The 13,027-nt window shown below is 41.8% G+C and overlaps 1 protein-coding gene across 2 annotated transcripts; it reads left to right on the top strand.

Moving 5' to 3' along the window:
- The first annotated feature begins 11 nt into the window (after positions 1-11).
- Ankra2 (ankyrin repeat family A member 2) lies at positions 12-12,557 on the top strand. Of its 2 annotated transcripts, none has more exons than XM_037209481.1 (10): positions 12-368; positions 481-588; positions 2,835-3,215; positions 4,123-4,281; positions 6,025-6,090; positions 9,722-9,819; positions 10,204-10,329; positions 11,023-11,089; positions 11,587-11,667; positions 12,028-12,557. In XM_037209481.1, the coding sequence occupies exons 3-10, from the start codon at positions 2,927-2,929 to the stop codon at positions 12,081-12,083; spliced, it is 942 nt and encodes a 313-aa protein (XP_037065376.1). In that variant the 5' UTR covers positions 12-368; positions 481-588; positions 2,835-2,926; the 3' UTR covers positions 12,084-12,557. The 2 variants fall into 2 exon arrangements, with proteins under 2 accessions (XP_037065376.1, XP_037065377.1); XM_037209482.1 differs by having other exon boundaries at positions 20-368; positions 2,835-3,228.
- Positions 12,558-13,027: the final 470 nt, after the last annotated feature.

Below are 13,027 nucleotides of genomic sequence, written 5' to 3'. Positions count from 1 at the left end.
AGCCGTGCGCCGCCGGGAACTAGGAGGAAGGGTCCCCGGTGGGTGGAGCAGCCGGGGAGGGGCCGTGGGCTTCCCTCGGGCGACCCGCCACTGTGGTGACCCTGAGTTCTCTGCGAGCATGGGCGGCGGAGCTCCAGAGAAACAAGAAGAAGCCCCCGGAAGTCGTCTCGTCTTGGCTGCACGCTCTGGGCTCGTTCCAGCAGAGGAAAAGAAATAGGAAGTGACGTCTCGGCCCGGAGCAGGCCGGGCTCTGAGGACCTCACCCGATCCGCTGCCGGCCCTGGCCCGGCGGAGCCGCCCCTGCGGTTTGGGGGGCGTCGTGCCACCCGCCGGACGGTCCCCGGCCCCGGGATCCGCTCGCCGCTCGAGTGAGTGGAGGCTGCGGCGACCGAGCGGGAACGCCCGCCGGGACACCTGTCGCTTGGGAGACGTCTTTCAGTTTTGTGTTATTTTTTTAATAGCACCTTTCTCCTCTCGTAGGACAATTTCAAAAGTCAGCAAGAACGGGGAGCCCCTGCGATTAGCTTCCCCTGGGTCGGGGCCCACTGCCCGCATTTAGACTCTCCGACCTTCCCTGAGCTCTGGCAGGTGAGCCTACCTCTATGTTAGCTCTTTCTCGTCGCTGTCCACTTTCCCCTCTCCCGCACTTCACGTTTTGGCATATCCGCAGTCTTCCCTTCTCCCTGGAGTGGAGTCTAGCTAAGCGTCTCCCCTACGTTTGCTGCTCTTTCTTCAAAGAGTGGTAATTCTGTATATTGAAACCTTGACTTGTTCTGTAGGGGCTGCAAAGAACATTGGAGATGACTGTTTTCCCACCATTTTATAAAGGATTGAGTCTCGGGAAATTTATGCAATGGGTGTGTCCAGCGCATCTAATTAGCAGATGTTGAGAATGGAGAACCAGATCCAATTAGAAAATGTGAGAAAGAAAATGAAAAAAAAATTGTTCCAATTAAGATCAGAAAATAGCTATGTAGCACCAGGTAGGTTTTGTGTGCGGTGGCTCCTAAGAGTGGTTAGGAGGTGTGGTTGTGCACGCCTTTAATCCCAGCACTCCTGAGGCAGAGGCACGTAGGTATAACACTGTGCGCTCTAGACCAGCCGGCTCGAATACAAAGTCAGACCTTGTCTCAAAAATAAAAGAAAAAAAAAAGTGGTCTCCATCTGCCAGTTTTTCCCCTTAGTGGGAGCTAGAAAGGAAGCGGTCAAGAGAATAGCAAGCGTTAAAAGAGACACTTGACATCCCCTCCGAGAGCTGCGGGGAGGGGGGGATGGCAGTTGCTTTCACTCCGCCCCATAGAAAATGACAAAATGGTTCTTCGTGCTGTGTCTTTTTAAAGACCCAGTCTTCTCTCCACTCCTCCGTCTCTCATTGAGTCACTGAACTAACTTTCTGTTCCTGTTGCCTTCTGACAAAATGTAACGACTTCGTCATGCGATACTTTTTCCGGACTATAGTGTGTCTGCCTCTCTCCCCTGGAAGTTTGGAATTCTTCTGTTGCTGCTTATTTAATGGCCACAGTGTTGGAGTTGATAGAGCAGGGGATTTTTTTTTTTTTTTTTTTTGAGATAGTGTCTCTCGATTATGTAGCTCTGATTGTCCTAGAACTTTCTATGTAGACTAGGCTGGCCTCAAACTCACAGAAATCCACCTGTTGCTGACTTCCTAGTACCCGGCTTTGGATAATGTTACTTACGTGTATATTTTCAGGACTGTTTGGTATTACATAACCAGTCGGTGTGCTCATCTCTGGGGAAGACTGTTTCTCCTGCTCTCTAGTGCTCCACCATGCCCAACAGGATCAATCTTCTGAAATTATTTTAAAACTCTGAACAGTGGTCATATGACATCAATTCATTTCTCTCTTAATTCCAAGTAATTCTGATCATTGCTTACCCAGTACCCTTTCAAAATGTGCAACGTGCAATATGCTGTCACATGACGAAAATTGACTGGATGTTCACTTCTTCCTGTTGCAAGGATCTACATATCTGGGACTGTCATATCATACCTGTGATCCCAATACGTAATCTACATATTTTATTTTTTATTACAAATTACATCAAATTGTTTATGCTCACTCTGAGTAAAAGCTGACAAATATACTTTTGAATCTTCAAAAATAAATTGTGTAGGTCCAGAGAGATGCCCCAGTGAGTAAAGGCACGTGCTGCCAAGCCTGATGACTTGAATTCAGTCCCTGAGACACACATGATGGACTGGAGAACCAGCTCCTAAAATTTGTCCTCTGACTTCTACATGCTTCCTGTGGTCCATGTGTTCCCACACACATGCAAACAAAATAAATAAGTGTAATAACTAATTTTTACACTAAATTTAGTGAAGTGCTTTGCTGAATCATGGGTATTACTGAAAACAGTGCTAATCAACTTGGCTACAGATTGGTTATATCGCAGGTCAAACTGGGAGCCACTTACAAGGAACAGCATTTTTAAAAAACGAATCTCAAATACTAGCTTATTGTTTTAACATGAGCCTGATCCTTAAGCAGTAGTCAGTTATAGGAAATGTGTTGGAACATAGTGATGGAGGTGTACTGTATTTCCTTTGTCCTTTGCCAAGATCCTGTAAATTAATGACGAGATCTCTTCTTACAGACGAGACTTTCTCAGGTTCACTCGTACACATCACACAGCTAGTGAATGGCAAAGCTTGAGTTTATAGGCAGGTTACCTACCTCTGAACACTGTGTACTTTTTATGTTATAGGGGTTTAAAAGAGCACTGTTTGGTCGTGTGGTTGAAAGTGATTGCGTGTATACATTTACATAAGTTAATATGCTACTTCAAATTTTCTAAATTTGTTCTTTCAGATACTTTAATAACCCAGTTCCAAGAATACACTGGAAAACACCCTTGAAAAACTAAGAGGAATCCATGAAGAAATGTTTTAATTATTAAAACCATGGCTACATCAGCAAATCTGGACATTGGGGCCCAGCTGATCGTGGAAGAGTGTCCCAGCAGCTATGGTCTCTCTGGCATGCCAGACATCAAAATAGAGCACCAGCTGGACCCAAATGCAGAAGAAGCGTCAGCTCAGGGTGTTGCCATGGGAATGAAATTCATATTGCCAAACCGATTTGATATGAACGTATGTTCTCGATTTGTGAAGTCCTTAAATGAAGAGGATAGTAAAAATATTCAAGATCAAGTTAACTCTGACCTGGAGGTGGCGTCTGTCTTATTTAAAGGTTGAAAGTTATGGTACAACTCCCTACATTCACTTTCATTTGTCTGATTTTGTTCTGTTTTTCTCCGTCATGAGATCAGAGTTGAGGAAGCTTGAAAGTCATCTTTTAGAAAGATTTTCTAGAATCTCAAAGAAACCAACATTAAATTTCTGTTAATTTTAAAAAATATTTCTTGTCTAAGCCAGTATAGTGACGTATGCCTTTAGTTAGTCTCAGCACTTGAGAGGCAGAGGCAGGTGAATTCAGAGCCAGCCTAGTCTGCATAGTGAGTTCCAGACCATCCAGAGATACATAGTGAGACCCTGTCTTAATAAATAAATAAAATATTTGCCTGGTCTTTATTACAGTTTCTCTAATTTGGTTATTCTTAGTTGTATCTGTCTGTCTGTCTATCTATTTATTTATTGGTATTTTGAGGCAGGGTTTCTCTGTGTATCTCTGGCTGCCCTAGAACTAGCTCTGTAAATCATGCTGGCCTGGAACTCACAGAGATCCACCTGCCTCTGCCTCCTGAGTGCTGGGATTAAAGGCATGCACCACCACTGCCCAGCCTAGTTGTATCTTTTTAAATAATAGAAAATATGTCTTTTCTCTTACAAAATTATTTTAATATCTCCTGTTTTGTGACTAATTTATATCTACTTCTACTTTAATTCAGTGATCTGTCAACATGCTTTAAAGTTACTTTGTTATCTGTTAATATTAAAACTAGTCTCAAAATTTTTCAACACTAATAATTTTCTTTGTAGAACTTACACTGTAGTAGTATAGACTATACAAAATTGGTATCACCTGATAAACACTTTAATTGAAGCTGTTAAACATCATACATTGCTTCATGTGAACATTGACACTTTTATTTAGAAAGCTTTGCCATTAAAATACTATTTTGATTTGTTTTATTTAGCTGAGTGCAATATCCACACATCTCCTTCTCCTGGAATTCAAGTAAGGCATGTCTACACCCCCTCTACAACAAAACATTTCTCACCCATAAAACAGTCAACTACCCTCACCAACAAGCACAGGGGAAATGAAGTCTCTACTACACCTCTGTTAGCAAATTGTAAGTATGCGCTAAGAATGACTAAAATATTACTACTAGTGTAATTAGCTATTGCAATTACAAATTAGGAGTTTGGCTTTGAAATATTAGTTTCAGTAAATAAACACTTCAGTTTTGAAAGCTTAAATGATATATTAATCACTTTAGTAAGTTGAAACTTTTTCATGTGTTTTTATTTTGACTGTTTCCTGTTATACCTCTATGAGGACAAATACAGTTTAAAATATTATTAAAACCTGTATTGTTTTACCATAAAGAAGTGAGTTACGTGAATTATTTACAAGTTAAGATATCAATGTTTTTGTGTTCTTAGAGTTTCATAATTATTATAAATATGTACTTATATTATTTCACTGATCAAGAAATATTTTGTACTTAGAAACTAAGTAATTTCTACTGAAATGTTTCATTAGTATATAAATATGAAATCACCCTTTAAAAAACTTTGAATGTAAAGTCATTATATAGGATGTAAAGTTTCTCTACCTAAGCTAACAAGTATTCAGTGAATCGTGAGTATTTGAGAGAAAACCAACTAACAATTAGATGATAGTAATGGCATTTGACACTGTAATGGGAACGTGTCTGCATTCCAAAGCCTGGTGAAATCTGGAATCCCTCCGACTTCAGACTTGTGGACTCAGCAGTTGAGCCAGGAGACTCTTCTCTAGCCCCCTAATCCCACCTGTGGGCCATTTCTAGCTTCCTTAGATGTGTGTGCTTCACAGCTGCTTCTGGAGGCCGTATTAGTTAAAGGTGTTCTCAGAGATTGTCTTACAATATTCCAACCATAGAACTTCTCTGCTGAAAAAAAAAATAAAAAGCTAAAGACTGTCCCCCATGTTATGAATACAAATGCTTAATCAGCCAGCCGGAGTTAACATGCTGACTAGACTAGCCTCAACTAACCCTCCACTCCTGTGATTACAGAACTCAGGAGAATGAGGAAGGACAATAGTGAGACTATCTCTAAAATTAAACATCACACACACACACACACACACACACACACACACACAAATCTTTCAAGGCCAGTTTCCTATTTATGAATTCATTCTTAATGTTAAGAAAACCCATCCAACCTCAAATATGTAGAGGGCTGGAGAGATGGCTCAGCGGTTAAGAACACTGGCTGCTCTTCCAGAGGTCCTGGGTTCAGTTCCCAGCACTTCCTTGGCTGTCAACCTGTAGCTCCAAATAGAGGGGATCCGAGGCCCTCTTTGGCCTATATGGGCACTGCCGGCAAAACCCCCAGTTGCATAAGTTTAAAAATACATGTACTTAGAGTTTAAAGGGCTGGGGAGTAGTGGTATATCCCCGTGGTTCCAGCCACTCAGAAGGTTAAGGTGGGAGGATTGCTTGAGCCTACATGCTCAGCTTTGGGCTGGGCATCATGGTGAGGCACTCAGGGAAAACAAGTTAGTTCTTCAGTGGAATCACTAAGAAAACTAAAAGGAATGTTGTGTCTTTTGGGGCCTCCTTCATAAGTTTGGATATGGACGTAGCATGTAAAAAAGTACCTTATTCACTCTTTAGGATAAAGTTTGCCCCCAAATAGTAATTTGCAGATGTCATATCCTATGAGTCAGTTCTCAGAGAACACTACCTGTAATACTGGGGTACTTTGTTAGGTTAAAATGATAAGGTTGGTTTTGTTTTGGAAAAGACACTGGCTTCACCATGGTACAGTAGATGTGAATCCACAAGGTACACTTGAATAATTTTATCACTATATTGTTTCAGCCTTGTCTGTTCACCAGTTGGCAGCTCAGGGAGAAATGCTCTACCTGGCCACTCGTATTGAACAAGGTAATAGCCTAGTTTTAAGTATTATATTTTAAATATTCGTTTGAATTTATTAGGTTTGTTATTGTTTTATTTTTGTATAGGAAACTAAAAAGACAAAAGAAGTCATATAATCTCACCAAACATATAGCCCAATAGATAGCAAAAAGGAAAAATTTAAGTAATATAAACTATAAAATTTGAGGCCTTAGGATAGCTCTGAGATTAAGAGCACTGGCTCTTCTTCCAAAGGACCAAGTTTAGTTCCCAGCACCCATATGGCAGCTCATGACTGTCCGTAACGCTAGGGGATTTAATGCCCTCTTTCTAGACTCCAAGAGCACCAGGGACACATGTATGTGTATATATACACAAGGCACAACACCCATACAAATAAAATCACTTGATTTGCCAGGCGGTGGTGGCACACACCTTTAATCCCAGCACTCAGGAGACAGAGGCAGGTGGATCTCTGTGAGTTCGAGGCCAGCCTGGGCTGCCAAGTGAGCTCCAGGAAAGGCACAAAGCTACACAGAGAAACCCTGTCTCGAAAAACAAAAAAAAAAAAAAAAAAAGAAAAGAAAAAAGAAAATCACTTGATTTAAAGTTTTAGCTTCCTTTACTTTTCCCCAAAACAAACATTGTGAGGGTGTTTTTAATTATTTATTTTTATTTCATGTGCATTCATGTTTTGCCTGCATGTATGACTTTGTGAAGTTGTCAGATCCCCTGAAACTGGAGTTACAGGCAGTTATACGCTGCCACGTGGGGGTGCTGGGAATTGAACCCGGATCCTCTGGAAGAACAGCCAGTGCTCTTAGCCACTGAACCATCTCTCCAGCCCCCACATTGTGAATTTTTTGTGTTTTCAGGAAATTTTTCTAGAAAACATTTCCATGTATGGTTATATTTGAGAAGATGCATGTGCTTTTGTTAGGTACACAAGCAAGAAAACGTTATATACGCTGCAGTGTGTCTGTTTTCATTTAATATTTTGGAGAGTGTTCTACTAAAGCATACCAAAGTTGTTTTTTTTTTTTTTAAATTTTTAATGTGTGTGCATGTTTTGCCTGTATGTGTGTGTGTACCATTTGCATGCCTGGGGCCTGTGAGGTAAAGAGGATCCCCGGGCACTGGAGTTAGGATGGTTAGAGCCACCATGTGGATGCTGGGACCCTGGGCCCTCTGCAAGAACAGTGAAGTTCTCTTAGCCACTGAGCCGTTTCTCCAGCCCCAGGATCTTTTTATTGAGAGCGAGTCTCACTATGTTGCTCAAACTCACAGTCCTGTCTCCCCCTCCTGGGTGCTGGATCGCAGACATGCACCTGCACACCCAGCCGTTGTATACGTTGTCACTGTAATGCACACATCTGTGCTGTGATTTCCGTGTGTGCTCCTGGCTGTTCGTCCGGTGGGTTACAGATGTTTGCTGGCGGGCTCTGCATTCCTTATCTCCACTGAGTACATTTTCATACAGAGGTGTGCCAGGTCGCAGATAGATGACCTTTGTCATGGGGAGGGTTGAGTCGGCTCCTCACATGTGCCAGGCAAGTGCTCTACCACAGAGCACTCCTGGGCCTCTGCCTTCTTGTTTGTACATTTTAACTGCATGTTTGGCCTCACGTTAGCGTTAGAGTTGCAGTTTCCCCAAACTGTCATGGGCACAGTGAGACTTTAATTCTTGGTTTTGTTTTGGTTTTTTTTTGGGGGGGGGTTGTTTTTTTTTTGTTGTTGTTGTTTGTTTTGTTTTGTTTTGTTTTCGAGACAGGGTTTCTCTGTGTAGTTTTAGCACCTGTCCTGGATCTCACTCTGTAGCCCAGGCTGGCCTCGAACTCACAGAGATCTGCCTGCCTCTGCCTCCTGAGTGCTGGGATTAAAGACGTGAGCCACTGCCTGGCGGAGACTTTAATTCTTACTAATCTGTGGAGAAAGTGGTACCTCACAGAAATTCCATTGCTATGTTTAAGTTATAAGCCCTTTGAGTTTCTTGTCTGAACTACCTACAGTATATTTGTGTCATAGGAACTCCAAAGTGAAAGAAACTGACTTCTGTTGTTTTGTGCATTTAGTTTCCCCAGTTTCTCCATTTTTGGGTGACCTCTTCAGATTTTTAATTGTAAATTTGTGTTCTTTTTGACTTTAAAGTTTTATGTCCTGCTTATAAAAAATTTCCCAATTCTAGGATTATAAAGAAACCACCCATTCTTATGCTGGAATTTATGTAGTTTTCCTTTTTTATAATCTTTGATGCATATGAAATACTTTTTAGTTTAATAAAGAATATGAAAACTGTTGCTTTTTTTTTTTTATGGCAATGGTGTTTTGCCTGCATGTATGTCTGTGTGAAGGTGTCAGATCCCCTGGAACTGAAGTTATAGACAGTTGTGAGCTGCCATGTGGATGCTGGGAATTGAACCTGAGTCCTCTGAAAGAACAGCCAGTGCTCTTAACCAGTGAGCCATCTCTCTAGTCCCATCAGTTGCTTTTTTTTTTTTTTAAATGTAGGTGTCCCATCTTTGTTGATTACAGGGAACATGATCCAAGAATTTTATTTTCATAAGACTTGGATATATTTCTGCTTATATTTAAATATTGAGGGCTGGAGTGATGGTTCAGAACCCAAGCACTGGTGCTGCTGTAGAGGACCCAAGTTCAGTTCCAGCATCCGCATTAGCTGGCTTTTATGCTCACCTGAAGCCCCTGGTTTTCACAACACTGCACTCACATGCACCCATACCCCACCCAACACATACATAATTAAACAATAAAAATAATTTTTTTAAAAAGTAGAAATTTCGCCGGGCGGTGGTGGCGCACGCCTTTAATCCCAGCACTCGGGAGGCAGAGCCAGGCGGATCTCTGTGAGTTCGAGGCCAGCCTGGGCTACCAAGTGAGCTCCAGGAAAGGCGCAAAGCTACACAGAGAAACCCTGTCTCGGAAAACCAAAAAAAAAAAAAAAAAAAAAAAAAAAAGTAGAAATTTCATGTTCAACCTACCAAATAAGCGTAGAGGGAAAGCTGTGCAGTTTATAACTGTTTGGCTACATTCAGGGACTAAGATGAGGTTCAGGGTAGAATTGTGTGATACTGTTTCAGATTATCCAGTCTGCATGTTATGCCAGCAACTTAGGAATGAAAGAAAATCACAGGCTGCAAGTTAGCTAGAGTGGAAGGCAGCTTTTGTAAGCTGTTGAAGTTTTTAAGTCTACATCAAGTATGCTAAGGGCTATTGTCTATCAGTTTGTTGTGATCTTCCCAAGTATGTGTTGAGATAAGCAAGCTATTGATCTGTGTTTAGCAGAAATTAAGTCACTTGCCTAGACCCAAATCACTAGAATGAAAGGACCAAGATTCTACCTTAAGTCTCTTGTCCCTGAGACCAGTGTTACCAACCTTGTACCTAACATGATACTGTGTGTGGCAGTTTATGATTTACAGAATGTGTTCCATGAACCCACCCAGCTTTGTGCATGCAGTGAGGCACATTTTAACATGTCCAGACTGAAAACCACAATATCACATCCAGACTTCAGTAAACAAAAGTCACCTTATTGAACTTCATTGAGTCATAAGTTTTTAGAATACCAGTGCTTTCAAAGTGATACTAATATGTGGTTGTTAAATTAGATCACAAAAATTGCTTTTCTTTTAAATAGAAAATGTTATCAATCACACGGATGAAGAAGGATTCACTCCCCTGATGTGGGCTGCGGCACACGGGCAAATAGCTGTGGTGGAGTTCCTGCTTCAGAATGTAAGGAAAACGTGTGTGGGTGTAGTTTCTTGAGCTCAGTCCTGGAGGGAAGGGCTCCTGGAGGAGTGCCGTCCACAGGTCCTGGAGGGAAGGGCTCCTGGAGGAGTGCCGTCCACAGGTCCTGGAGGGAAGGGCTCCTGGAGGAGTGCTGTCCACTGGGCCTTTGCCAGAGTGAAGGAGAAGGAGGACTGAGGCAGCTGGAGGGAGGAGGGAGGGAGGCATCCAGGCCGTTTTGGTAACAAACACACCCATCACGTTTCTGTTATTTCCTCATTAACCCTAGAACGTGGCCTGACCTCAGTGTTAAACTGTGATCATTATTGACAGAGACAAGTGTTCTTGTTTAAGTTCATTGAAAGTCCTCTATGTTCACTTCCATGACAGGGTGCAGATCCCCAACTTTTAGGAAAAGGTCGAGAAAGTGCCCTGTCATTGGCCTGTAGTAAAGGCTACACGGATATTGTCAAAATGCTGCTTGACTGTGGAGTTGATGTGAATGAGTACGACTGGGTGAGTCCACAACACTGAAGTTAAAACTGCTGTAACACGCCGGGCGGTGGTGGCGCACGCCTTTAATCCCAGCACTCGGGAGGCAGAGCCAGGCGGATCTCTGTGAGTTCGAGGCCAGCCTGGGCTACCAAGTGAGCTCCAGGAAAGGCGCAAAGCTACACAGAGAAACCCTGTCTCGAAAAAACAAAAAAAAAAACAAAAAAACAAACTGCTGTAACAAGGCTGTACCTTAGAGTTAGAGTGCTGGCCAGCGCCATGGGCCCCGTGTGAGTCCCCAGTGCCTTATAAACTGCTTGGTGGTCAGCAATAGCTCCCAGGAGGTCGAGACAGGAGGATCAAGGTTATCTTTGGCCTCATGAATACTTCAAGGCCACAGGGCTACTTGAAACCCTGCCTCAAAAATTAATTAATTAATTAATTAATTTAAAAAATTAATTAATTAATTAAATACAATTATTGTAATAATTTTTAGGATTTAATTGATTTCAGGGAGATATAAACTTTATTAAGGACTTGGAAGAAAAATGTACTTAAGATGAACAACTTAATGTCATAAATTCAATTACTTGTGACTTAAATATTTTTCACAAAATATTAATATTATTTTAAACTACTTTTACATGCCCAGTTTCATAGCAGCATTTGATTGACTCTTGCTCAGTGAAAAATGATGATGACCTTTTCCTTCTTCAGAACGGAGGGACACCTTTGCTTTATGCTGTCCATGGGAATCACGTGAAGTGTGTAAAGATGCTGTTAGGTAAGCGGGTGAACATAGTCGTTATTTAGAGGGAGCCCTGTGAGCATTTTAGTTTAAATTTCCCTGTTAGGAGAGCTTACCTGTTGTTAGGTTGTATGACCCTGCAGGTGTTTGCCCCTGGGTTTTCCTTACCGCAGGGCTGCCCCGAGAGAAGCGGTTCTCTCACACTGCCCTCTGCACTTGAAGCTTTTGCCCTTCCCACTCGCTCACATCGGAGGTCACCTTTGACTCTACTCTGGTGTGCTCTGGACACAGTGTCTTCACATATAAGTTTTGTCCAGTTGTTTATGAGTTTCAAGTACTCTAGAGACGGTTGGGTATCCTCTCCAGCCCACCAAATGAACTCTGTGTATCCATGTGCTCAGTCGTTGTGTGAGCATGTTGGGAATAGCCTCCAGATTGGCTGACAATCTGTTCAGCCATTTGCTTATGAGCCAGGAATAGACAGGCATTTGCATTTTCACTTTCTTTATCTAGATTTTTCTGTTTTGATACAGAAAATGGAGCTGACCCAACAATGGAAACAGACTCTGGATACAACTCTATGGACCTAGCTGTAGCTTTGGGCTACAGAAGTGGTGAGTGTTTCAGAACTCCCGGGTTCCATTTTAGGAAAACTTTATACACAGTACATGCGGGAGTCCAAACCTTCCTTCTTCATTGTTTCACGTGTAAAACATTATGTTATCCTAACGCCACACATATGCTTTAATGGAGTGCAAAGTAAACACATTCCTATAAAGTTAAGAAATGAATTCATTCATCCATCGTACTTTTTTGTAAATAGTTACTGGAGGAAAAGTGGGCAGTATTTGCAAGATTTTCAAACATTTTTTTTTATAAAAAATGATTTATATAACAGTGTTGTACTTTGGGCTCTTCCCTTCTTTGGTTCTGCTTTGTTACTGTGCTGTGACCTGGGTGGCCTCTCTTTGCAGTCCAGCAGGTCATTGAGTCACATCTGCTGAAGCTGCTTCAGAACATCAAGGAGTGACGCAGCGCTCAGAAGATGCCATCTGCCCTTCTCCTCACTCCTTGGTCCTTCTAAATGATAGTTTTGTTTACATGTAAATTTTTACCTCGGTTGCAATATTTGCTGGTTTTTAGTGAGTTTTAATAATTATTCCTCTGGATAATTCACTGGTTTATAATGAAATTAATCCTGATTTTTAAAAATAAATGTGTTTTACTATATATTTAAAGTTATAAATTAATGTTTTATGGCATGGAAACTTTTATGGTACAGGTGGTTATGTGTCTTTGTATCAAGTACCACAGTTTGACACTTTGAGAAATCAATTCTACCTTGTTTATCTTCATTCCTGTATTAACTCTTTGACTTTGCACAAGGCTCACTGTAAGTCTGGGGTGGCGGGGAGGGGATAATGTTCTTGTTGAATTCAAAAGTACACAGTGTGATGGTTTACAAAATCATGTTTAAATAAAATACTCTTTCTGTCTGTTTGCATTCTGGCTCTTTGATTGTATGTTTATCACAGATGTCTCCAAAATTTTCAGTTTATCATTTATGTTCTACAAATTTATCAACAAAGATTTATTGCCTTTATTGCCAGGCAGCGGTGGCGCATGCCTTTAATCCCAGCATCCCAGCACTCGGGAGGCAGAGCAAGGCGAATCTCTGTGAGTTCGAGGCCAGCCTGGTCTACAGAGTGAAATCCAGGAAAGGCACCAAAATGACACAGAGAAACCTTGTCTGGGGGGCGGGGGAAGGGGGGGTGTCAGTTCTGAGAATTGAACTCATCCTCAGTCTTGGCAACAAATGTCCTTATTTGCTGAGTCGTCTCACTGACCCTGGGCCTGATTGTTTACATCCATACGGCAAGTTAACAGTATAAATGACCCAAACCAGCAGGGATCAGGGTTCCAAACGGCAAGGTCTTCTTGATTGGGAAGACCAGGGATGGGAAATAGAGAAGA

The sequence above is a fragment of the Peromyscus leucopus genome, chromosome 11 (genome assembly GCF_004664715.2).
Source record: "Peromyscus leucopus breed LL Stock chromosome 11, UCI_PerLeu_2.1, whole genome shotgun sequence".
NCBI classification, from domain to species: domain Eukaryota; kingdom Metazoa; phylum Chordata; class Mammalia; order Rodentia; family Cricetidae; genus Peromyscus; species Peromyscus leucopus.
This window is presented reverse-complemented; position numbering and strand designations above follow the sequence as displayed.